Raw genomic sequence first — 26,068 nt, 5'->3', positions numbered from 1 at the left:
ACCGTGCACACACTTTGCTTCTCTCATTTCACGGACCCAGCAGTTCCCATTTTTGCAAACCATACATAAATACAAGGAAAATATATGACCTTGTTTTACACAACATTTCCATGAATCATGGATGTGTTGATGACATAAATGAGGAAACATTAGAGGACTTAAGGAGATGTGATGTTGAACTGCATGTGCCGATGCCACTTGACCCAAATGCCCCAGCAGCAGCATGGGAGAGGAGAGACAGGCGAGCTGCATCGTCTATAATGAGGTCATCTCGGTCTAATGTTACACTACATTGCAAAAAATATCTCCATGAATTCATAACCTCGTGATTCAGCGAGAGTGAGCCCAAAACATCGGAAAGTATGTTTTTGTGACATTTCTTTATTTACATTTTGTCAAAAAGAAAAATCAATAGCAAACGTCAAACGTCTCCTCGGCTGTGAGCCGCTCCTGGCGTGCGCCCACGGATGTATTAAGAGCGTGCGCCAGGCAAATCCGCCATTATAATAGCAATCCGCCATGGAACAAGCGCGCCTGCTTTTAAAAGGGAATGTGAGATAACGCTCTGATTGGTTTATTGCACGTTACGCCCAAACCACACCTAGCTACTTCAGACCAATCCATTTTATATTTGAGTCGGGACATCCGCACACGAAGCTACTTGCGTTTGCCGTTTGATACTTGCATTTCAGATCGTTAAAATAGGGCCCTTTGTTTCTCTTTGCAGTCATTTTGTGTCTTGTGGTTTGTTGCCCCTTTTCATAGTCGTGACTCTTTGTAGTCTTTAGTTTTTTTTAAGATTATTTTTTGGGCATTGTAGGCCTTTATTTGGATAGGACAGCCTAGACTTGAAAGGATAGAGAGAGAGAAGCGGAATGACATCCAGCAAAAGGCCGCAGGTATGAGTCAAACCAGCGGCCGCTGCGTCGAGGATCAAACCTCCGTACATGGGTGCTTGCTCCACCAGGTGAGCTAACCAGGCGCCCTCTTTGTAGTCATTTTATGTCTCTTTGTGGTCATTTCATGTCTCTTCGTAGTCATTTTGTGTCTCTTTGTAGACATTTTATGTCTCTTTGTAGTCATATTGTGTCTCTTAGTGGTCATTTTGTGTCACTCTGTGGTTGTTTTGCCTCTTTTTATAGCCGTGAGTCTCTCACGTTTCTGTTTGCAGCTGTTCTGGGTCTCTTTGTTGCTGCTTTGTATCTCTTTGTGATCATTTTGTGTCTCCTCATAGTTGCTTTGTGCCTTTTTGTAGTCATTTGGTGTCTCTTTGTAGCCGCTTTAGGTCTCTTTGTAGCTGTTTTGTCTAAGGATTATGTCAGGTGAAATGTATTTGGGGTGTGGCAGAAGCCACAGCTGCAGATATGAAAAACCCTTACACTACAGGTAAGTTATTATGTAGTAAGTAATTACGCTACATGGAAAGGAAAGTATGTGTGAACCGAACTGTGACGGTGGTGTCGTGATGGAGAGAAGTGTCCTTAGGGAGAAACGCTGCAGAGACTCACCCTGCGTCCCTGCTCCACGGAGCGGTAGGCGTGGCGGTACAGGCAGGAGAAAATGGCGCCGGGGGGCATCATTTCGCTAGTCTCGTTCCAGCCGTGAGTGTGGCAGAGCCGGGCAGCATCGCCCTGACATTTCTTATACAAGATGGGATCCAACCTGGGCAACAGCACACGGTGTAACCATTTAGTATTCATTGAAGTGCATTGTCCATCAGTACACATCAATACAGTACCACCTAGTTTCTAATCTCACATTTATTGGGGTTTCACAAGATTTGTTTTTTTTATGTTTTGCTTCCATAAGTCTCAACTACAAAGCAACTTTCTTTTTTAGCAAAGGTCAGTAAAAATAAAGCTGCAGGTTTTTTTTTTTAAATCCTGTGACGGAGGAGGATTAGCAGGACTTACTTCCAGTCTCTTGCGATAAAGTACTGCAGCTCGAGAAGCCTGTGTTCACAGTCCTCCACCATCTTCTCCGTGTACAGATGCTCCATCAGACAGGACAGGATCCTGCAGGATCAGCAACACAATATTATTATTCATCACATACAAGTACAGTACAATGTAGTGAAGTACAATCTTCGCATGTAACCCGCTCGCTACTTTTGTTTTGTTTTTGCATTTGGTCTGTGGTGTTCAGACTCAGTCGCATTCAGGAAGTGTCTTCTTTTAGAGCAGTAGAATTAGTTGATGAAAACCATGTGCAGTAATATATAATAATATTGAGGAGGTGAAGAGACCAGTGAAGATTCACAACCCTATCATATACTAAGGAACTAAAAGAAAATGAGAAGAGGTCATTTTACTTTTACAAGTTTGAACTTGAAGTTTCTTTGCATCAGATAATATTATTACCAGAAATTAAGGGGATGATGATAGATGGATGGTTGGATATTTTATAAATACTATGCAGAATTACAAGAGAAACCAATGTGTGTCAGTAGCCTCGCTTTGCCAGACCTTCCCCCACAGCGCTGCAAAGGAGGGTCTGGCTAGTCGACACAGCATTCTGGGATGGGTGAAAAAACGTGCTCTGGTTTATTGGCATTTCTTTAAACCAATCACAATCGTTTTGGGCGACCCACACGCTGGACGGAGCAACGGTGCCTCTAAAATAGCCTCTGGAAGGAACTTGTTTTGGTGGAACATGTGTACGTTCAAAAGTTGTTTTAGTCGTGCAACAGAAAACTCTTGGACAGATAGTCTAGCTAGCTGTCTGGATTTACTCTGCAGAGATCTGAGGAGCAGTTAACCATAGTCCTCACAAATCCACCAGAGGTTAGAACGCCAACACAGAGAAAGAGGAAGGGGACGGGATAACCGGCCGGAAAGAGGGACCTCCGGCGGAATTCTGACAGCACCGGAGCAATCCCAAAAGTGGAAGGTCGCCGATAGAGACTAGAGCGTCAGAGACACGAGGACTTACATGGGGTCTCCGCTACGAATGTGTTTGCAGGCAGTCTGGATGACGGACTCGCAGGCTTCGTTGAGCGCTCGGTCGATGCGGTAGTCAGCTCCGGGGTCGGCTTCCTGGATCAGAGTCTGGAGCTGAGATGGAAAATACAACAATAACAACATAAATACAAATCAACGCAAGCTGGAAGCGCCGCTATTACGGGGGGGGGGGGTGAGTGGAGATTGGCATGGGGTACTTTCCACAAGATCATCTCTCAATGCAAATCAAACTAGCTATTAGGCTAACTAACATAAAACCATGCCAATCACTAGGTATGGTGAAGGGTCTGTGATGATGTGGGGGTATGGTGAAGGGTATGTGATGATGTGGGGGTATGGTGAAGGGTATGTGATGATGTGGGGGTATGGTGAAGGGTATGTGATGATGTGGGGGTATGGTGAAGGGTATGTGATGATGTGGGGGTATGGTGAAGGGTATGTGATGATGTGGGGGCCAAGGGAACTTTATCAGGATGCATAGTACCATGAAATAACTGGCCTTTAAAAATAAACATCTGCCTGCCTCTATGGGAATTTAACATAGGGGTGTACTGACTTATGCCCCCTGTATTTTAAGGAAGAACATTTATTTATTTATGATACATTATTCATTCACAAAGAAAATTGGTGTCCTTAAAAGGTTGGATTTTTCCTCATTTTTTTAATTAAGTCATTAAGATCAATCTTCAAAAGATGAGACTCTCTCTCTCTCTCTCTCTCGCTCTCTCTAAATGCACATCAATCAACATTTCTGTAAATGTGCCAGTGTTTGCCAGACGGCTAATTTTCAACTGTAGCCCTAGTTACCTTGCATGCCTTCGCATGTCTTTATGGTTGGAGGAAATCGCAATATCGTTATCAATGTATTTGGTCAAGAATTTTACGTTATCTGATTTTCTCCATACCCCCTGGCCCTACCTACAGTTAATACAAATGCCGACTTACCGCCTTCTGGCAGTCTTTGTTGATGGTGCCCATGTCTTCTCTGCCGACCCTCATCAGGCAGTGCAGCGTCCGTCCTTTGCGGTGCAGACCGGAGCAGTGGCCCTCAATCTCGCTGCGACAGTGCAGCACGATCTCCGGACTCAGAGAGAAATCCTCCATCAGCATCCGCCTGTAGTCCATCATCTCGCCCTGACACTCGCCACTGACCACACGGCCTGGGACACACACACACACACACACATTGACACACACACACACACACACACACACACACACACACACACACACACAGTATGAAACACTCAACAAACAACTTAAAATCATTAGTAGCTCCATCGACTTATACAAGTTGTGTTAAATGAAATATTGTATGTGTTATTATGGCATTTTCTTAAGGTTTCTCGAAATGATGCAGACTGAATTGTAGGTAGGACTGCACGATATGAGGAAAATACGCAACGTTGAATGTTGCGATAAAGATATTACTTGCGATAAACACAAATCAAAGTGTAGTCAGTTCTGCTGCTTTCAGTGTTCCAATACAAAACAAATTGAAGTTGAAAAAAATTAAAGTAAAATCATATTCAACATTCTTCTATTGAACATAGCATTGAATATAAAACTGGCACCACTAAAAAAAAGTAAGTGCAGTTCTCTACTTTGATTTTCTTTCAAAAGGCGTTTTTTTTTTACTATATAGGCTGTGTGTTTGTGTTATTACATTATCTGGGTCAAATAACAGTGATATATAACCAAACAATGTATCCTGGAATCATTCAAAACTAAATAAATAAATATTTTTAAAGGGGTTTTGAGTTAACCTGGCTGATTAGACCTCTTCCCAGGACTGTGTGGGTGCGTATAGACGGATTGGGCGGGACAAATGACAGGTTTACCATTCTTATTAGTAGAAAAGATTTGTGACCTAATAAGTTCCCATCTAATCTCTGGCCCACTTCGACTTAAAAAAGGTGCTCTATGAGTTCCTGCATGGTTTCAGCGTGATTTAATTTTTTGTCTCAAATCGTAGTCATCTCTCCTTGATCCGCTAGCCGCCTGGCCCCTGAACACACCGTGAAGAAGCCCGGTCTCGGGAGACAACACAGGGGTCGTAAACGTCAAACAAACACTAGGGGGCACAGGCTGTGCACCAAAATACAACTAACCACGTTCCAGCCAATCACTGACAAGATGGTTGGGGGAGGGGGGTGGGGGTTAGTGACAGTTAGTCAGTTAGTCATGACAGTTACGGAAACATGGGGGGAGGGGCGAGCTTGCTCTGTTTTGTTTGGTGTTTACTTGGAACGTCAACAGAAGTGACGTCATGCAGGCACTCATAGGGCACCTTTAAGAAGAGGTCTAATCAGCCAGATCAACTGAAATCAGCTGTGTGTGTGTGTGTGTGTGTGTGTGTGTGTGTGTGTGTGTGTGTTCAGACTTCAGAGGCTTTAAATTTGACTGAAAGTGACGATTATAATTTTTATCGCAATTATTTCTGAGAACGTTAATTGTACAGCAAAATTGGGAATTTCTACAGCTCTACTCATACAGTGCAACCCTAGTTAGTCCTTCCAGAAAAATGCGGAGTTTTTTTGTGATTGTTGCAGGCAAAAATTCTTGATTATTCGGCACATTTTCTTAAGAAATGCGATGGAATATGCGGGATATTTATGCAATTTTATGCGATGAAATTGCGATAACTTGCAAAAATTGCGGTTTGATGAAATGCAACATGTTTCAACTTTCTGCTAAGATATATTATGTGACTTTTTTGCAACGAGGGGATTATGAAATCATGCAAGCCCCACATATTTTGCGCGGAAATTGGCAATTTATGCAGCGAAAGTACACGTATTTGAAAAAATGCAGTCCCCGCATAAATATGTGGACTTTGGCTGATTATACGTTGAATTATGCGATCGCATAAATCACGTTTTTCTGGAGGGACTGGCTAGTAGGGATGAGAGTGATCGACAGACAGGAGGGACGTGGGAGGCGGAGCCGCTTACCTCTGTGTACCGCCGACTCCAGACAGAGCAGCAGGTAGGATAGGCGCGCCTCTCGGGCGCGGGGCATGTTGCTGTCGGCGCTGCAGTGGTGCTTCCTCAGATCCGACTTGCAGGCTTTGGCCAGCGAGTAGCTCACCTTGTAGTCCTGGGCGATCAGCTTCTGCCGGGTGGTCAGAGCTTCGCGGCACTGAGGACACACGGCCGCCCGTCAGCATCACAGCACAGGTTCAATTCAAACAGGTTTTTTTTTTTTTTTTTTTTTTAAGCCCCGTTTCTAGTCCGAAGTGGCAGAAATTTTAGGGTTGCGACGGGTCGGTAAATTTCCGGACATTTCTCCCAAAGGGAAGTTAAGCTCTTTCATTTTTCACTTTTATAGACGTCAATTAGGTGCAAGTAACGATTGTTTCCTCATTGATAAAACTGTCAACTAGCTTGGTCAGTTCAATGAACATTCTCCAAATTGAGTTCACTTTAACTTAATCTCTGAAAAGTAAACCCAAAAGCTGCAGCAAGTTCATGGTAAATCAACTGTTGAAATACACCCATCTGGGTTTTTGTAGTTTTATGTATAAATCAATTTGATGTTGGTGAAAAATGTGGATCAGTGTTTCTCCAAAGCCCAAGATGACGTCTTCAAATGTCTTTTTTTTTATTTAAATAAAAAAAAAATAATAAGAGGGCCGACATTTCTGTATTTAAAATCCTTTTTTTTAAGGATTTCATGTAATATTCTAATTTCTGAGATTTTGAATTTGGTTTTTTTTTATAAGCTGTAAGCCATAATCATCAAAATGATAACAAATAAAAGCTTGAAATATCTTGCTTTGAATGTAATGAGTCTATATTTTAGTTTCAACTTGAAAGGGGAGTTACTGAAATAAATGAACACCTGTATGAGTCACTCTTCAAAAAAAGGTGCAGTATGCGATGCTGTGCGGAGATTGTTGATTTTTGAACTCAACTGCCAAACAAATACAACTCTCCTCCACAGACCGATAACTACTGGCTTTTGTGGTTAGTGCACTTCTGTTTGTTTCCCATTCACACAGACAGGGCTGTGTATTAACACCGGATGTTTTTTCAGCGTACACAGAAAATAGAGAGCCAGGTGACGGTGAGGAGGTATTTGCTGAATTCGAAAAGAAGTGTATTGGCTTGACGTCACTAACTATACCTTTAAGGATTATTCTTGCACAACTACTAACATGAGAATTTAAAATGAAAGCAGCACTTCGGCTCTTTAAACTCACCCTCTCAGACATCGCCTCCTCGAACTTGTGATTGAAGAGACATTTGTAGACCCGTCCCTCTCCGGCCAGCGTCTGAAAAAAAAAAAAAAAAAAAACGCCAAAACAAAAGTCCATCAACAGCCGAAAGATTCCTTCATAGTGTAAAACGTAGAAATATCTTATATCTCATTTCAATATTTCATCAGCCAAAAATTCAGAATCAAAAAATATTCACAGGCGATTATTTCGCATAGTTGCTTTGCTTGTTCATGTGTCTCCTTCACGGAGTCAAACAAACTCAGTAAAAAAAAAAAAAAAAAAAAAAAAAAACGATTCACATTCGAATCGCGATTCAAGCTCTACCGATTCAAAATCGATTCATAGAATTCCAACAATCAATTCAGATTTTTACCTTTTTTATTTATTAAATTAATTTAATGACATTAATTACTAAAACTATTAAATTCATTTAATGACATTAATTACTAAAACAAACATTTTAGTAAAAAAATGTATTAAATTAATTACATTAATTACTTAAACTAATTATTAAATTAATTTAATTACATTAATTACTAAAACAAACATTTTAGTAAAAAAATTAATTATTAAATTAATTTAATTACATTACTAAAAACAAACATTTTAGTAAAAATAATTAATTATTAATTTAATTACAGTAATTACTAAAATTATTAAATAAATGTAATTACATTAATTACTTAAATTTTAAATAAATTTAATTACATGAATTACTAAAACAGTACATTTAAGCTGCCGTAGTCGCGCTGTGACCACGACATATGCTTCCTATTTAAATACATTAGTTTACATTTTCGACAAAAACGTCCCTGTGAACACGAATCAATAGATTAAATAAAGTGACAATTTCCCGAACTGCCGTGAGACCGGGTTGCTACTGCAAAAAGTAACTACATTTACATACTGTGAATCGTTTTTATTTTTAAAATTTTGAATGTGAATCTTGAGCCTAAAAATCTATATCGAATCGTTGACATTTTCTGAATCGTGCACCCCTAAAGAAATCGCGCCCCGGAAACTACTGCAGTGAATGATGGGAAGGATTAGGAAAACAATCTTTAAAAGATGCATTTCTGACGGCCATAACTCTAGAGGACTTAATAGAAGACGTCTCACAGCCCGGTGGAGATGTGCCTAAGATCCAGGGTTCATACGCATTTAAACCAATACTTTTCCATGACTTTTCGGCAAATTTCCATGACTATGTGTTCCTGAAAATGTCAGTCGATATTATACAATAAGAATACAAATCTGTGTTAAAGTTTACCCTCAGAGGTTTAACTAGAAAATGAATGAAAATGTATGTGGTTCATAGTGGGATTTGTAATATCGCTCCCCGAATATAGAAAGTAGAGGCTAGGATGATGTGAAATACATTTATTAATCACTTATTATTATGCTTTCCAATTCCATGACTTTTCCAAAACTTTATGGGTCTTTTTAGGTTTCCAGGCCCTGGAATTTGTATTTTTCAAAATTCCATAACTTCTCCAGGTTTTTTTCAAAACGTATGAACCCTTAAGATCAGGGTACCCCCAGGATCCTCCAACTTAAATTCAAAGCTTTTTAAGACCTTTTTAATACTATTTCAAATGAAATTCAATGCCAACTTCGTACCCATTCCGACAGAAGTATGAGGGGAAAATGTCAAATCTGCATACCTTTTAAAACCTAGAAAATAATTATGTACAAGTAGGCTACTTGAATAAAATAACACATTGTATTTAAAGTATCAGTCATTTAATAAAATGTATTGATTATAATATAATCCAATAAGATATATTACGCTGCATAATGAGCACTTTTACTTTTGGTACTTTAAGTACAGTATATTTTGATAATACTCATGGAATATTACCAAAGGACAATGTTGAAAGCAGGACTTGTAACTGACAAGTAACTTGTAACTCTACAACATTGTTTTTTTCTACTTTTACTGCAAACATGATGTGAGTAAGTCTTCCACCTCTGGAAATCACAAACAGTTGTGCATGAATAGCTGCAGCTGTGTTTAACACTGAAAACACACAGCTCAGTTCAGCGTTTACTCAGGGCTCTCAAGTTTTAAGGACAGGCAAGAGTGACATCTTTTGTTGAGGAAGTAACCTCCTTAAATGTGCACATGACAATTATTCACCTCAATGTTAAATTCATTCATTTTAATGAATTAATACACCCCTGGACTGTAATATCCCAGATGTGTTTTGAGCAAGATTTCTGCTCATGTTCAAAACTTTGTGCACATTCAAAATATATCTGAGATTTGGAGGGGTCATGATATTTTGAAAAAAATAAAGTAGGCTACCTAAAAAAACAAAAAAAACAACTATAAAATAATCTACCTGCACCATAGTCTGCTGTGCAGTACATTGCTGTGCTGATACGGTAAATATCAGACCGTCTGACACAGACACAGAGCCCCGTTTGCTTTTTACATTGACTGTCACGCTCAATGTGTGACACTTGAGAGCCCTGGTTTACTTGCAGCTCCGCTACAGCAGCAGAGAACCTTTAACGTTACCTGCCGGTCACATCGTCCTGCACGGATCAACAGATGTTAGAGTCCGGCGGCTGCTCGCTCCGTTTGTTATAAGACGCACCGAGCAGATTAATGGAGCCGTTCGGTGTTTGGCTAGCTAATAAGCAGTTAGCCTGTTATCTTGAGCTTTATCTGAAGGCGGCGAGCGGCCAGCCAGGCTCCGACACACCAGACACATTCCTCACATCCGGCGATCAGTTTAACCGCTAACCCCCGTACCAGTCAGAGAGGCGTGTTTTGTGTCTCGGTCCTCCGGTGCGTCCAGCGACGGGCTCCGGTCAGTTTTTAAATTAGCCTACATCAGTAACAGTTAATTTTGTTACGGTATGAACTTAATCCTAGTGAAGGCAAAAAATATAAGACCTTTATAACGAAATCCAAGACTTTGTATACCAAATCCAAGGCTTTTAAGGCCTTAATTTGAGATGATCAAATTTAAGACTTTTTCAATGCTTTTAAGACCCCGCGGGTACCCTGTAAGACGGTTAACCGAGTCCTCACGTTTTCACAGAAGCGCTCGCGGTCCTCGCGGCAGGCGAAGTACAGGTATCGGTCCAGGTGGAAGTCGTCCGAGGAGAGCTCGGCGACTCTCATGATGTGCTTCTTACAGTCGTCCTTGATGGGGTGCGCTCCCTGCTGCTCCTCGGCCTCCTGCACCAAACCTTTCTCCAGACAGGCGATCACCTCGCCCTGAGAGTGGATGTCCTGCACGGAGGGCACAAAGAGACCACAGTTACAGCGGGAACAGGGAGGTGTCCCGAGTCCTTCAGCTCCGATTCCTTTTCGGACAGCAGTTTACAACTTCAATCAGAGTTTTGGGTTTTAATTGTGGTGGGGTCAGTCCTATGGTCCCCACAGCACTATGGTCCCACAGCACTATGGTCCCACAGCACTATGGTCCCACAGCACTATGGTCCCACAGCACTATGGTCCCACAGCACTATGGTCCCACAGCACTACGGTCCCACAGCACTACGGTCCCACAGCCCTATGGTCCCACAGCCAGATTAGGCTAAAAAGTTACATTCCATCTGTAGTCCGTTGCTACTGAATAATAGGTTGGGTGTAATTGGTTATCAAATTGGGAGAAAGGGGGATAAAATCTGATACAAATTTATGAAAGATGATAGGGCCTAATTTTGGAAGAAAAAAAAAATATCTTGGGAACATAGGGCCTAATTTTCAGTGGAAAAAAAAAGAAATTCTTAAAAATGTGGGAACATAGGCCCGCTCCCGGAAGAATGGGGATCCCACTAATCTAAACTAAACCTTGCAAACGTTTCTATTAAAAGCAATTGTTAAGTTGAATGGAAGAGCGCTCCTTCCCTGTTTTCTGCTAAGGAATTCCATCAACAACAAACTCTTTAAAATCTTTCGTACAAGTGCAGGCTTTTGATGTTAAATCCAAAACACTTCTCTTGCACACTTCACTTAATTTTTTTAAAAACACACGCCCAAATGTTCTCAATTTGAAAGTAAAGACAGTGTAGTTCGTAGCATCACTAATCCCACATAGAGTGAGGCTTCCTTTTTGCTCCATAAATCATGTTGTCAGAGGACGTCTTGTATTTCTTCGGTGCGGTACGAGACGAGTAAACACGGTCAGTCTAATCTCCGCTCCGAGCAGCTCCGGCACACTGGAAACGAGCCGCTGTGCCAAATCCCTGATAATGAAACCGACTCTGCTCCCGCTGACAAAAAAATAATTTGCTCAGAGTTCTAATTGTGCCAACGTGATGTCCCATAATAACCGCGTGTCTAACTGGCTTATGAGGTTTAGCTTGGCTAGGCGGGAGAACACGATGGCTGACTCGCTCTGCTGGCTGACAAACTGCTGTCAAGGTTGTCTTCTCTCATTCCAGCTGAGTCACACTTTGAACACAGTTACGGTTAGTTTTTTTCGTCAGACTGAGTGAAAGAGACCCACCACAAAATCAGGCAACTATGTGAACGCTACAAACGACTTCCACGGATTGCTTTGCCGAGATTCAACCAACTCAACATTTACCTAGTTCATGACAAAAACCGGAGGACATTTATTTTACCTACTAACCATGTACCATGGACCACTGTCCTCCATCATTCATGCACTTTTTTTTGCACACCCTTATTCCATTATCTCTGTCATGCCCCATTGTATATTCACACAGTTGCACATCTTCAACTGCTCTGCTATCATATCAGTTTAGACTCTTTTGCACTATTCCATCTGCCCTGGCATGCTCAACGGTTATTCTTCCCACCATTATTGTCATACAATTGTTGCACATCTAATGATCTACCGCACTAATTAGACCACAAGTTGGACTAAATCTATATTAACTCCTTACTACATTTCAACATTTATATCAGGAGTGTCAAACTCAACTACACCATGGGCCACACTGGAAAATAAGAATTACATCAAGGGCCAGACATGTTTAATAATAATAATAATAATAATAATAATAATAATAATAATAATAATAATGACTTTATTCAGGACACAAAAAGGAAGGTCCATAGTACAAGTTAAAAAAACAATAATTACAACATAGCAATAAATATACAGTGTATACAAATAAATTAATAAAAAGTCAATAACTTAGTTTATCGATAGGCTTTTATTTAATCGAAAAAGATAATATTAAATATATTTGACTGTATTATTGCATGTGTCATATAGTCTTCTCACTTTGTTTGGTCGACATGAAGTCCTAAAGAAGTCAGGAAAAAGTTCCTCAGCCATCATAGAAAAGAAGCGCCAGAAGACGTCGGAAAAGAGTGACAAAAATGTTGGAAAAAGTGGCAAAAACGTCAGAAAAAGTGACAAAATCTAGGTGGGACAAAATGTATTGTGAACCTAAATTGATATGCGGGCCAGATCATAATCTGCGAGGGGCCGGATTTGGCCCGTGGGCCTTGAGTTTGACACGTGATTTATATAGACGGTCTATTTATGTATATTGCGTTATTACCATATCACTTTCGCATACCCATCGACTTACTTATACCTCACTTTGCGCTGGGCTTTGTAATGCCTACTTAATCTGTAATTTATGTAGCCTATTGTTTTTGGTATTTTTGTACTGTATTGAATGTGAAACTGTATGTTGTCTTGCACACTTATGCTTTATTCTTGGCCAGGTTGCCGTTGCAAATGAGAATCTGTTCTCAACGGCCTACCTGGTTAAATAAAAGGTTAAATAAAAATAAAACGAACCATAAAGAATTACAGAATGTCTCTAACATAATAACTGTGTTTGGTAGCCTAAATCTGCAGAATAGAAAACTATTTTTTACTTTCAAAAGCTACAAAGATTAAATCGATTAGATATATTACTAGAAGTATTAAGTTACTCTGCAACTATTTTGATAATCCATTGATTGGTTTCAGTCATTTTTTTTTGAAAAACTTCTGATGTCCGCTTGTTAAATGTGAATATTGTTCTAGTGTCTTCTCTCCTCTGTGACAGTAAATTGAATATCTTTGAGTTGTGGGACAAAACGAGACATTTGATGACGTCAGCTTGGGCTTTTGGGAAACAGTGATCCCCATTTTTCTGACATTTTGGAGACCAAACATTAACATAATCATTAGTTGCTGCCCTATTACTTTTCTTAATAAAGTAATGAAACCAGGATTCAATGAGAACAGAATGGAGTCAAACCTGAGCAGCACCAAACCCTGATTAGTGTGAAAGTTAAAACCCGGTTGGAGTTTTTAAATCTTTAAAAACGCCAGACTTTTATTTATTTTTTTGAGTTTTTGCGTCTCACCTTCTCCCCGGTGCTGATGCTGCCGCAGCGCAGCGCGTTGATGTCCTCGCGACACTGGTCCACGAAGCCGCAGATCAGCCGGTAGTCGCTGAAGACGATGGTGGTCATCTTGGTGATGTACTGGTTGCACTGGTAGTCGCTGATGTTGCCACGGTGCTCCACCAGGCAGGACACCAGGTAGCCCTTGCCCAGCTCCTCCGCCGCGCACTCTTTAATCTGAGGGAGGGGCGCAGACAGCTTCATCAGCTCCGCACTAGAGCTGGGCAATATAATCGATATTATATTATATCGATATCGTGATATGACATAAGTGTTGTCTTTTCCTGGTTTTAAAGGCTGCATTACAGTAAAGGGATGTTATTTTCTGAATTTACCAGACTGTTGTAACTGTTCTATTATTTGCCTTTACCCACTTAGTCATTATAGCCACATTACTGATGATTATTTATCAAAAATCTCATTGTGTAACTATTTTGTGAAAGCACCAATAGTCAACACTACAATATCGTGGCGGTATCGATAGAGGTATTAGGTCAAAAATATCGTGATAATTGATTTTCTCCATATTGCCCAGCCCTACTCCGCACGACAACTCAGAGCACTTTGAATACCCTTGTTGTTTAACTCATTAAATATTTGTTTCTCTGCAAATAAACCTCAGTTGGTAGAGCAGGCGCTCTATTTTTATTTTTTTAATTGATTCAGAATGTGTACTCACAATAAGATACAGTGGACATTCCATAGGCCACACACCCCTGTTAAAATGCCATGTTTTTGTGATGTAAAAAAAAACAAAAAACAAAACCAAGATAACTCATGTCAGAACTTCGTGTGAAAGTGAGGGGGAATGTCGTTTTCATGTCTTCAGCTGTCCTGTCAAAAATAAAGCCCGAAAATGCCCCAAAAATAATCTTAAAAGCTACGTGTAGTTTAGAGTTTCCTGCATGTCTCTACAACGTGAGACAGCCAGTCAACAGCATTGTTAGATCTTGGTAGAAGCGTGCTGCATGCTGATTGGCTCACTGACTTTATATATAATAAAGTGGGAATTTCAAAATAAAAGAACTGTACATTTTATTTTATTTTTGGATATTTGTTCTGGTATTAATTGTTATACTGAACTATGATTTTTATTTATGCATTTTATATGGTATTAAATTTGTATTCGTTAAAATTTGAATTCTTATTTTAATCCCTATTTTGCTCTTTGTTTTTTTAATGTTTGATGTTTTGTGTTAAGCACTTTGAGTTGCCTTGTGCTGAAATGTGCTATATAAATAAAATTGCCCTGCCTTAAATTTTATATGTATCGTGGCCGGGTTGGCTCAGTGGGTAGAGCAGGCGCACATATACTTGGAGGTTTATGCCTCAACGCAGATGAACAGATTAATAAAAAAGAACTGGTGGGTTTGTGAGCGTAAAGCAGCTTCTGGAAGCCTTGTGTGCTTCTGAGGGTTTAAAAAAAAAAAAAAAAAGAAATTAAAATAAAAAATAAATAAAACTACAGCTTTGATGGCTAATACAGGAATTCAACGGTCTTGAATTTTGTAATTACTGTCATCTTTTCTTGAGATCACAAACAAATCGAGCAGGTAAGCTGTGGCGGTTTGGTTTCAGCGACTGACCTCCGAGATGGTGGTCTTGCAGACCTCCACGGCTACGGACTCAAACTTTGGGTCAGTAGTCAGGTTCAGCTTGTAGTTCCACAGCAGCTGGAGGAGAGAGAAGGGGCATAAAAACATCTGGATTAGACAGATATTCACTCACACACACACATAATTTGATTCCTTTTAAAGACAAATCAACATTTTCAGTTTATAATAATAATAATAATAATAATAATAATAATAATAATAATAATAGTGCACTATATGTAGTTTGACTTAAACAAAGCTTATTTTAGTTAGTGAGTCACTCAAGATTCTCAAGTAACCATTTTGCACTAAACACATTTTCACTTTTCATGTGACATATGGTAAGAGCTCGAGGAACAAGCTAGTAAGTGGATCTTAAATTGGGATTGTTTTGTCAAACTATTTTATTAGTTTATAATCCTATTTTTAAAGCTTAAGAAAGAAATGTGATGCCTAAAGTTTAAGCTAACACAAAAGGAGACCTAAAAGTGGAATGGATGAAATCCTAACAGGTAATGAGCTTGCATTGTCATGTGGTTAAAAGCTCCAGAAAAAGAGAGTTAGTGGCAAGTGAACTGGGATTTTATATTTTTTTGTCAAACCAATTAAATCCAGATGTGGAGACATCTTCTGAGCTGCACTGAAAAATCCTTGACTCTGGGGTTAAATGCTTAACATACACTAAACGGGATTAAAGGATAACATGGTGCACGCTGGGAAGTAGCGTTTTAGGAAGCAAAGACACTTACGTGGTTGCATTCGGCGGCAATCTCAGTTTCCTGAAAAGAGAAGGAGAGAAAGGAGACGTTAAGTGTAAATTGAAGATAACTTTAGGATTGAAGATCACTCATCCAGAGATTCTTTAAGATGCAGATAAAGGAGCCAACAGCTCTGTGAGATTCAAGACTAAAAATATACGTCACAGTTCAGGCTTCAGGAAAAACTGCAGCAAAAAAAAAATCTCTGCAGACCCCTTACATCCTGGTCATAAAACTGTTCACCCTCCTTCCCTCTGGGAGGAGATACAGAGCACTGTTCGCTAGGTCTTCTTTCCCCAAGCAGTCGCTCTGTTGAACGCTCCGAAAAGGCCCCCACCCTCCCGCTGAACTAAGTCAACCACCACTGTTCTGCTCATCTACCTCATGCCTATTTCAATCCTACAATTACAATAATATTAATATATTACCATTCCACTCATCTGCCTTGCACCGTACTCATATGTAACTCTATTGACCGATACTGCACTATTCCTTCCCTCTCTTTTGTAGGTTTGTAAAATTGTAAATTCTATTCTATTGTGTTGTCATACTGTACACTACTTTTTATACTCTTACCGTCATCTCTGTTTTTATTCTTAATATGTTAAGTGTTGTACTTTGAGAGCAAAGATTAACCGGAGTCAAATTCCTTGTTGGTCTACGCAAACCTGGCCAATAAAGCGGATTCTGATGCAGAGTTGCCATTTCTTTCTTGGGTGTGGAGTAATGTGAAGTTGGGAGGACACAACCGGTGTATCCCCTTGCAAACCGTAACATCCCGTAATCCATTTGGCGCTCGTCTGTAGCGTAACAGTGCGTTCAGGCGGTTGTTGTTGAGTCTAGCAGTGGTGTAGAGATTAGGGTGAGGCCTCTGTAGACCGTCTCATTTAGGGAAGACTGTTTAGTCTACAGCCACACTACTACCTTGTTTTGCTTCAGATGAGCTTTGAGTCAAAAACAGTCTCTGTACAAACGTAAGTTTCTAGCCTGGACGCCAGCCAAACTTAGCCCCGCCCACAACGTTTGAGGTCGAGAAGTTGGGTCTGGACTTGATCCGCTTGTGGAGCATTTATGCTCCAACCAGAGCTGTTCGGACCAATCAGATTGTCAGGGGGCGGGCTTTATACGATGATGGACAGATGATCACCAGTAATGTGATCGACCCACGTCACCAAAGAGTGCTTGGGTTGAATTTGTTTACAACAAAGATGGCTGCCGCTGGAGAACTGAGATGTGTAGATTCCTCCATCGCATCGGTTATGAGAAGATATCGACAGCGCGTTCATTTTAATTTTAAAAGAGGAACAGAGAACCGTGATCGCGGCATTTGTCGATCGGAAAGATGTTTTTTGCCGTCCTTCCTACGGGATTCGGCAAATGTTTAATTTATCAGCTGGCCCCCGATGGTCGCTAAGAAGATGGGGCGCTCTGATTGGTTGTAGGTCTATCTACCAGAGTTCTGATACCAGTATCGGGATCGGCTCCGATACTGCCTAAAACGCTGGTATCGGGAAGTACTGGAGTTCATGCACCGATCCGATACCACGTAATAAAGCCCTAAAGAAAATCTACGTTAAAAGTAGTTTATTTATGTTCTTTTTCCGTTATAACTGACTGTCAAACTGGAGAATAAAAGAAAGTTCTGGGGCATTCATTGTTTGTGTTTGTTCATGTTTCACAAAGAGTTTAACCTGAGCCAGACCGACAACAAAGATAGAAATCATATCACATCCATACAGAGATAGTAGTATACAGCTGTTATACATCATATCACATCCATACAGAGATAGTAGTATACAGCTGTTATACATCGTATCACATCCATACAGGGATAGTAGTATACAGCTGTTATACATCATATCACATCCATACAGGGATAGTAGTATACAGCTGTAAAAACATAAAATATATGACACACTGGTATCGGATCGGTACTCTGTATCGGCCGATACGCAAGTTCAGGTATCGGAAAGCAAAAAATGGTATCGGGCCATCTCTAGTGCAGAGGTATTTTCTTTCCTGGTTCGGTTGAAACCCGCCCCATAATCACAGCCCAATGGAGCAGCATCAGACTCAGATTCTGACTAGAATCTGAGTCTAGGACCACGTCAGGATAAAGAGTTTTAGCACCAGTCACAGGACTAATCCTGCGTCCATATCAACATGTCTGTGTAAACAGGAAGCAGATCGTCTGACCTTACTCTGCAGTGGATGTATAATTTGTTCTGTTGTTCCGTTACTGGAAGGTACGTGAGCCTACCTACCCGTTTGTGCCGTCCAGACAACAAATCCACCCCGGAGTCTTCAAACCAAAACGGGGGCAGCACTGTTTTTTTTAAAGGGCTCGGAAACGCCGTAAATGTTGCAAAAAGATCTTCCTTTTTAAACCAAATCGTATTGCTGTATATGTAGCCTAAGGACATCAGCTTCTGAGATAAATGTGGTCGCTGAGTCGTTTTCCTGCCCCGCTGCGTTGACCTGAAGTAACCGGTCTGACTTCCTGTCTCGGCCTGCAGCAGCCAATCCTCTTTAACCGGAGAACAAGACTGCTGTATCCCCAACGGAGGACGTGTGCGTGGGGGCGTGCGTGCGTGCGTGCGTACGTATGTGCGTGCGTGTTTAGAAATCACAGCTCTGCAGATGGCTGAAGAGTTTCTTACTGTTCACCACAGGCCAGGAATAGGCCGTCTGTGTGTGTTTGAATATTCATGTGTGTGTCTGTGTGTGTTCTATTTACAGTTTGTTTTACACACAAGTGGCACAATGCTCTTCACACAGACAGTAAACGCAGTCCGTTGGGAGGAGGGAGTCTCCGTCTGCTCACACTGAAGCAGAGGATGGTACCGACTGACTGACTGAGGTTATAAACAGCACAGAGCTGACTCGGTGGTCAACGGAGGTAAAAAAAATAAAATCAATGGTGCTGGAAATGTGACCCACAGTGACCCGACACACCCAGCGCCAGAGCAGCAGAGCAGTACTAGTTCAGATAAAGCCTCTCTTTGTGTTTGTATTTTTAAGTTTAGAAAGTACTGGCTCTCGATATGTCTGAATAGACATTTGGTTTTAGAGACCTTACTGATGAATAATATAATATCTATATCCATCTCTCTAGCTCTCTATCTTTGGAGGCCATAAATACGAGGTCCTTTCTGCCACAGTCCAGTGCAACTTACACTAGAAGACATGTCAAGTCTCACGTTTTAGAGCCCTAACTGGAATCTTAATGTCTCTTTGTCACAGTTTTTCTAACCATGCAGGGCACATCCTAAGGAAAGCTCATTGTGGGACTGGCTCTAGTGTCTGTAATTCTGACCAAGGGAGACTTCAGATACAGTATTAGGGGACCACTAAGGTCTATATAAAAGAGACTTCAGATACAGTATTAGGGGACCACTAAGGTCTATATAAAAGAGACTTCAAATACAGTATTAGGGGACCACTAAGGTCTATATAAAAGAGACTTCAGATACAGTATTAGGGGACCACTAAGGTCTATATAAAAGAGACTTCAAATACAGTATTAGGGGACCACTAAGGTCTATATAAAAGAGACTTCAGATACAGTATTAGGGGACCACTAAGGTCTATATAAAAGAGACTTCAGATACAGTATTAGGGGACCACTAAGGTCTATATAAAAGAGACTTCAGATACAGTATTAGGGGACCACTAAGGTCTATATAAAAGAGACTTCAGATACAGTATTAGGGGACCACTAAGGTCTAGATAAAAGCAGCATGTCATAGAATCTTTAACTCTAATTTTATTGCAAACTGGCTCAAAATCAGTATAAACTTACCTTCCCTTTTAAAATAAAATATCTGATGTGAATTAGGAGTTGGAAACCCTCTGTCATGGTATATGTCCTTTTGTGATTATAGATTTTTGCGTAACGTCTATATCTGTATGTTTCTGGCTGTAAAAATCAACATAGATACACATTTACTGCCTTGATTTTTCAGTGTACGGAGGCTCAACCTGTAATTCCGGTGCTTCCGACTTGCACCTGAAAGCAGCATCCCGTTTTTTTTTGCAAAGTCAACACAATGAGTGCGTCAGTGTCAGCAAAAGCTCAAGGATGTAGAGTGTTAACCCTTGTGTTGCCTTTGTCCTTTTTTTTCATACATAGTCAATAAACCTAATTTATATGACATGTTACCTATTTGTGAGTTAAAAAAAAGCAGAAATTATGAATTATATAACTAATAGTTAAGGTCAAAAGGATGTTGAGTGAATCCCAAACTGGTTTATGTCAAAGTTTAGTCAGGATAGTGTTTAGAAACCATTAAACTGTTTTTTTTCCAAATGCTGTAAAATTGAATAAAACACCCAAAATTCAATGTAAGTAATCATTCATTTTTACCTGCGAAGATCTTCCATGCAGCAAAGTTATTTTTGGGAATTTTGGTTCAAAGAAACCCATATTTCGGATACAAAAACCATTTGAAAACGGGTCATAGGACAACACAAGGGTTAACCTGGATGGAGCCGGCTAGTCTGATGCTGGATTAAACGGCACGGGGACTTTTGTTTTATTTTCTGTGTTTTTCTGGAGCGGCCCCCGGGGCCCGCAGGGAGAGCCCCCGCCTCTGCACAGGCTCAGTCCACCCATCCTCTGGACTGAACACGCAAACATCACATCACCGCTGCTGCTGCAGAGCACAATGTGACTCATGTGGGCGTCTCTACCCAGCTCCGCCAGGGGATCTGCAGGTTTCAGAAAAGCCAAAAAACTTCTCATCGGTTTAATCCTGCGTTGATTTCAAAAGCCAAAATAGACTATGATGAAAGCAGCCTCTTTTTCTTACCAAAGAGAGCTTGTAAAAGCAGGGGAAATAAATTTGATATGGAAACAGGATAATAACTGTTGAGGTGAATTAGGGCTGTGCAATTAATCAAAATTTAAATCGCAATTATGATTTTGGCTCCCAATGATCACAAAAACAGAATAATCGAGAAAAACAATTATTTAGCTCATTACGTTTTGCAAGTAAACTCTTATTTTCTCTTGTGTTCTGAAAAAAAATAAAAGTTTCAATAGGAAAAGTATTAAGGCAAATTTCACAGATGTAGGTTATTGTACTGTTATCCACTGTTTTTTAAGTTCAATAATTGCAACATCTTTCCAGAAGTCAACGAGTAATCGTGTTAAATTACTGTGATTTCAATATTGACCGAAATAATCGTGATTATATTTTTTTCCATAATCGAGGTGAAAGGTGATTGGTTGTATTTAGTGATGCACCGATGTGAAAATTGTGGCCGATACCGATAACCGATATTAATATTGCTGTTATAGCATATACCGATATTTACCAATGTCGATATCTCTGTATAAAACACATTTTTTATGATAATCAAATAAGGAACTATTTTCCAAAAAGGCATTTTTTTTTACTTTTGAGATTTATTTTCAGAAATCACTGACATTGGGCACCTTTACCTGTGTGCAAAATATGACTGTCATCAGATTTTCAGAAGAAAAAATATTTATATAAAAATACATTTTTAGGATACAAGTGTGTCCTGAATTCACACTATGAATAAGCTAACCTTGAGTATCCACAATAAACATCTAACTCACTTGAGACCAAGTCACTGTATTCTGTGAACATTGTACAACAGTTCAAAACTTTAAAGTACAGTAGTAGGCTTTAAATGGCCAAAGCCAAAAGTATTGAAAGAGGTAAAATGTGAAAATGGAGCCAGAACAGACACTGGCTTTTGCAGTCTGAACTGGAAGTACAGTAACTGCCAAGTACTTAAAGGTTAGGCCTAACCCTTGAAATGATAGAAATTGGTGCCTTCTAGGCCGAGATAAGCCCGGAAATGTGTTTTTTGCTCATATGGATGAAAGACACCAAATCCCAGAATGACCTTGCTTCGCTGCTTAGACTCTGCTCCCAAGCCACATCCACCTACAGACCGACAGTGAGGCAGCATTCAACTCAACCCAAATGTGTTTTATTGTCATTTCAACCATATACACGAAACAACATTTTACCGTGGCTGTAATGGTTACACATTTAAAATATATAAAAACGACATCCGAAACAGGTGTTTACAGTCAACCAAGCGCTAATGCTAGTATGCATTAGCTGAACTTTACGTGTATGTGCAATAGCTAAATGTAGCAGATTATAAACACGGTTGTAAATTTGCGTGAAATGTAGAACGGTCGGCATTTACTAGTCCCAAACTTCCCCAGCAGTTAGCATTTAGTTGGATACAAGCAGCTAATTTGTGCACAAGTCCTGTGTTAACAAATTCTCCACTCTTACCCGGCGACATGTTTCCACAACAAGAAAAAACACAGCAGTCTCTGAACTCGCGATGGGAGTTTGGTTTAAGTTGGATGTACTCCAGTTTGTTGTCTAATGAGCAGACACTTGCAAACAGGATTGATGGAACAAGTGGCTGGCTAGCGTTAGCTTTCCACCTAGCTAGGTTAGCTATACTTCAGCCCCCGTTTGCGTTTCACCGCTGAGAATGTCCCCCCATGATCGCCGCTGCTGCCCACTTCGGCGGTCGCTGCTGCCCGCTGGTCAAACTAACCTGTACGGTGGGCCGCAGCAACCGAACAGCAACCTCTTATTTCCGAACATTCATCTCTCCCCCGCCCACGAGTGCCGGTGGTCTACTAAAGTTTCCAGTGTCCCACTTCGCCGCAGATTCCGTCTGCAAAAACCAACATCCCCGCCCACACTTCTTCTGATTTCAGCAGTATATACGCTGTTAAGCGTATTACTGCCCTCCACAGGTCAGATTTAAATCTAAATTCTCACACACTCACATCCAAGCCTACACACGTCAAATACACAGGAATGATTCACATCGGCCCTATTCATCGGCCCTATTTTGACATCGGAACGATACCGATGTGTAAAAAAATGACCATATCGGCCGATATTATATCGGCGGCCAATATATCGTGCACCACTAGTTGTATTAACCCAACTCTGCATGTGTGTGTTAAACGTATAGTGGAGGATTTTCTTTTTCTGGGTGGATCATCAATACTATTGGTCCTCCTAGTTGTCAATCATTCTGGTGATATGTTTACGTAAGCCGTCGTACGTGCACGTCGCTAGCTTTCAGGTGTATATGTGTGGTGAGCTTGAGATACGGTTTCAGCCATTCGTTGAAGCATTGAAGCTTTTGGGAGAATATTTCACATGCTGGCGTGCGCTAAAAGCACAGGTTGGGCCTCCCACTGATGCCTCAGTCGTGAAGTTTCTACTCCACAGGTAAAGTTTGGCTATTTGGAGAAATCCATTTAAAATCACTGCTAGTAAAAGTTGATGTAAGCTATGATTAGCGATGCTAGCCTTGGCACAAGTCACGCACCGTGCACACACGGTAAACATCTCAATTTGTGGAAAAAGTGCAAATCTTCTTTTGGAAAGTAGGCTTGTATGAGCCATGCCGACAGCAACTTGTAAACAGTGCACTCTCGTGCACACGTTTAATAGGCGTAGTATAAAAAAAAAAAAAAAAACACGGTGTGAAAACCTCCATCTCATTTAATAGCTGCAGCTAAATTAAACTTAATCAGCTCTCCTCGTTTCGTCGTGGGAAAAACTGGCACGAGGCTGAGCTATGATTGGAAGTGGGTGAGAGGAAGAGATGAAGAGAGAAAAATGACACACAAAGTGATAGGAAGAAGAGCGAATCCAGAGGGAAGCCGGCCAATTCCAGCACCTACTGAGTCATGAAGCAGAGAGCCCGGCAGCTGTGCGTTTGGGTTTAAACAGCCTTTAGCTGCATCACTTTAAGCCCTGCTTCCTAGGGCTGAACAATTAATCGCAATGTTTTCCGAAATCGCAATATGAACTAGTGCAATATCCAAAATCACAGGGGGGCGCAACATTTGAGCCGCTCGAAAAGGGATACGTAAACGGCCTAGGCTTATCAGGTCCTAGCACCAGTCTTTACCACACCTAAATCACAGTCAAACAACAGCTTGAGGTAGGACATCTTTAACTGTTTAAACACGTTTTATTGATTCGGGTCGGATAGAACTACTAGTCTCTGCACACCGTTTGTGCTATTTGACTCTCCACCCACTAAACGTGTGTGCCTTTTTTCCTATCAAACAGCAGATTTCAGGTCAGGTTTGTGACAGGTGTGTGTGTGTGTGTGTGTGTGTGTGTGTGTGTGTGTGTGTGTGTGTCTCTGTCCGTCCGTCCGTCAGTCTCTCTCTCTCTCTCTCTCTCTCTCTCTATGTGCCTGATTGCGTGTCTCGCTGTGAGAAGTCAAGACAGCCAAACCATTTGAAATTCGTTTCATTTTTGTAAAGTACCCAGCTGCACTGTGGTCTTCCTGTGTGCGATTACCTGTCTCGCGCCAGAAATATAAGCGACGCCGAAAACGATCGCTGCTGCAGCACGTGGGCCGACACAGACGCTCCAAGCCCGGTGTGAACGGACAGATTGGATAACATGGGCACGGAAATAAAAAAAAAATAGCTGCGCTAGGCGGCGACAATGTGACGTCATGGGAGCGACACTAGCTGCAGTCTTCTCCTGAACAGAGGTGGCGCTGATGAGCAAAGGCTACCGACTTTTGCTATTTCTACTGACTAGAAGAAGAAGAAAAAGGTAAACAACGGCAGAACTGGCAGCAGCATTGCCGTCAATGCTTTGATTTGATTGGATGAGCTACTTGGTGGGATCAAGCCTTTCATTCACCATAAAAGAACTCCTCTTAACCCGGTAAGTTTATAGCAAAGTTTAGTTTGCAGTTGCTCCAAGAGTCCTGGCATCACGTTGCCATCGAAACTGCCACGCTTCTCGTTTCCGCTTTGTCATGCGCCGCTAAAAATAAATAAATAAGAGTGGTGCACGATCTCTGGTTACACACTTAAAATCCTGGTGCGCCAGCGAGATCTACGTCATTTTGACGTCACATTGGCACTAAGGCTGGGATACCCGACCCGAGCCCAACGGGTCCCGACGGGCCGGGCCGGGTTCGGACGGATATTTAGAAATGATGGACGGGTTCGAGCCGGGTTCGAGCCGGGCTCGGACGGCCACATCAGCGCGGTAGCCTAAGGCATTGGACATTTAAAATTTTAAACAGCTTATTATGTAATGGGCCTGTTTCACTTGATGCAAATGCTCGTTTTTGTGATTAAAATAAATTTAAAATATTAACCTAACAGAAACACGTGCCTATCAGGCAGACTGCATGCCGCAGCGCAGTGAGCGCAACGATGGAAGATGTTGATAAAAAGAAGTTGGCCTCAGAGATTTTAAAACCACCGAAAATGAAGGAAAGTCTACTGTGTGGAAGTATTTCCACATAGTTGTCTAGGCATATGTACATTTTATTTCAATTATATGATTATACTCTTGTGTGTGCCTGTGTTAACGTGCGCTTGTTGCCCCGTGTGCGCGCTCACTGTGCTGATGCGCTCATCGGTTGACATTTCTGAGTGCCTTCCTTACAGCTGCTTAATAAAAGCTTTGCACACGTAGCTTTTTTAGTGGTATTAAATAACGATTTAATTTGAGTGTCCCTGTGCCCCATATACTAGCGTTGTAAGCTAATCAGCAGTCCGCGCTAGCATGTTCCAAGGTACAAACACATTCGATTAGCATGAAAACATGTCCCAGAGAACGACCGAGTGGGTACACATCGGTTATTAACCCCTAGGTTCATTTTGCGCCGGAATCGTCCTTTAAGCGGCCGGTGTGCTTTCGCTGTGATGTCGTCCGAGTGTCTCGTTAAATTACTGGTGGATAAACACTTCAGCACTTTCAGATGAATAACACAAAGCCTGAATGGACCATCAGACACTGAAAAGGACAACAAAATCGGGATGTTGCTCAGCAACCAGGAACATTTTTCTCATTTATGGCCCATAATCAAAACAAACCAAAAGCTCCGGTCTTTGTTTAGGTTTATGCAAGATAAGCCTATAAAAAGCAGCAGCTTTATCACCAGGACACACTGGCCCTGAGACTGACAACCAGACAGATAATCCTGTATTAAAGTGACAGTACCATAATGACTGTTTGTTTACTTTTATTTATGTAAAAGTGAAAAAAGTAATTAATTTCTAAATCATACAGAGGTTCTCAGATGATACTAATCCTGTGCAAATAGGGCTTCTCATTTCATTTCACAATTGTATTACTGAGCTCTTCCAGATATGTAAATGAAAACCAAACATTTGTTTTATTAAA

General features: G+C 41.0%; 1 protein-coding gene across 1 annotated transcript in view; it reads right to left on the bottom strand.

Annotated features, from left to right (window-relative positions):
• The window catches only part of glg1a (golgi glycoprotein 1a), a 55,510-nt gene that overhangs the window by 18,769 nt on the left and 10,673 nt on the right, over positions 1–26,068 (bottom strand). Inside the window, exons 2-11 of the mRNA XM_028584353.1 lie at positions 15,867–15,896; positions 15,109–15,195; positions 13,484–13,699; positions 10,226–10,429; positions 7,165–7,236; positions 5,915–6,101; positions 3,906–4,120; positions 2,932–3,053; positions 1,914–2,015; positions 1,509–1,662 (exon numbers count right to left, since the gene is read on the bottom strand). Coding sequence (XP_028440154.1) covers positions 1,509–1,662; positions 1,914–2,015; positions 2,932–3,053; positions 3,906–4,120; positions 5,915–6,101; positions 7,165–7,236; positions 10,226–10,429; positions 13,484–13,699; positions 15,109–15,195; positions 15,867–15,896 — 1,389 coding nt within the window. The remainder of the gene's footprint in view (positions 1–1,508; positions 1,663–1,913; positions 2,016–2,931; positions 3,054–3,905; positions 4,121–5,914; positions 6,102–7,164; positions 7,237–10,225; positions 10,430–13,483; positions 13,700–15,108; positions 15,196–15,866; positions 15,897–26,068) is intronic.

The sequence above is a fragment of the Perca flavescens genome, chromosome 8 (assembly GCF_004354835.1).
Source record: "Perca flavescens isolate YP-PL-M2 chromosome 8, PFLA_1.0, whole genome shotgun sequence".
Taxonomy (NCBI): Eukaryota; Metazoa; Chordata; class Actinopteri; order Perciformes; family Percidae; genus Perca; species Perca flavescens.
This window is presented reverse-complemented; position numbering and strand designations above follow the sequence as displayed.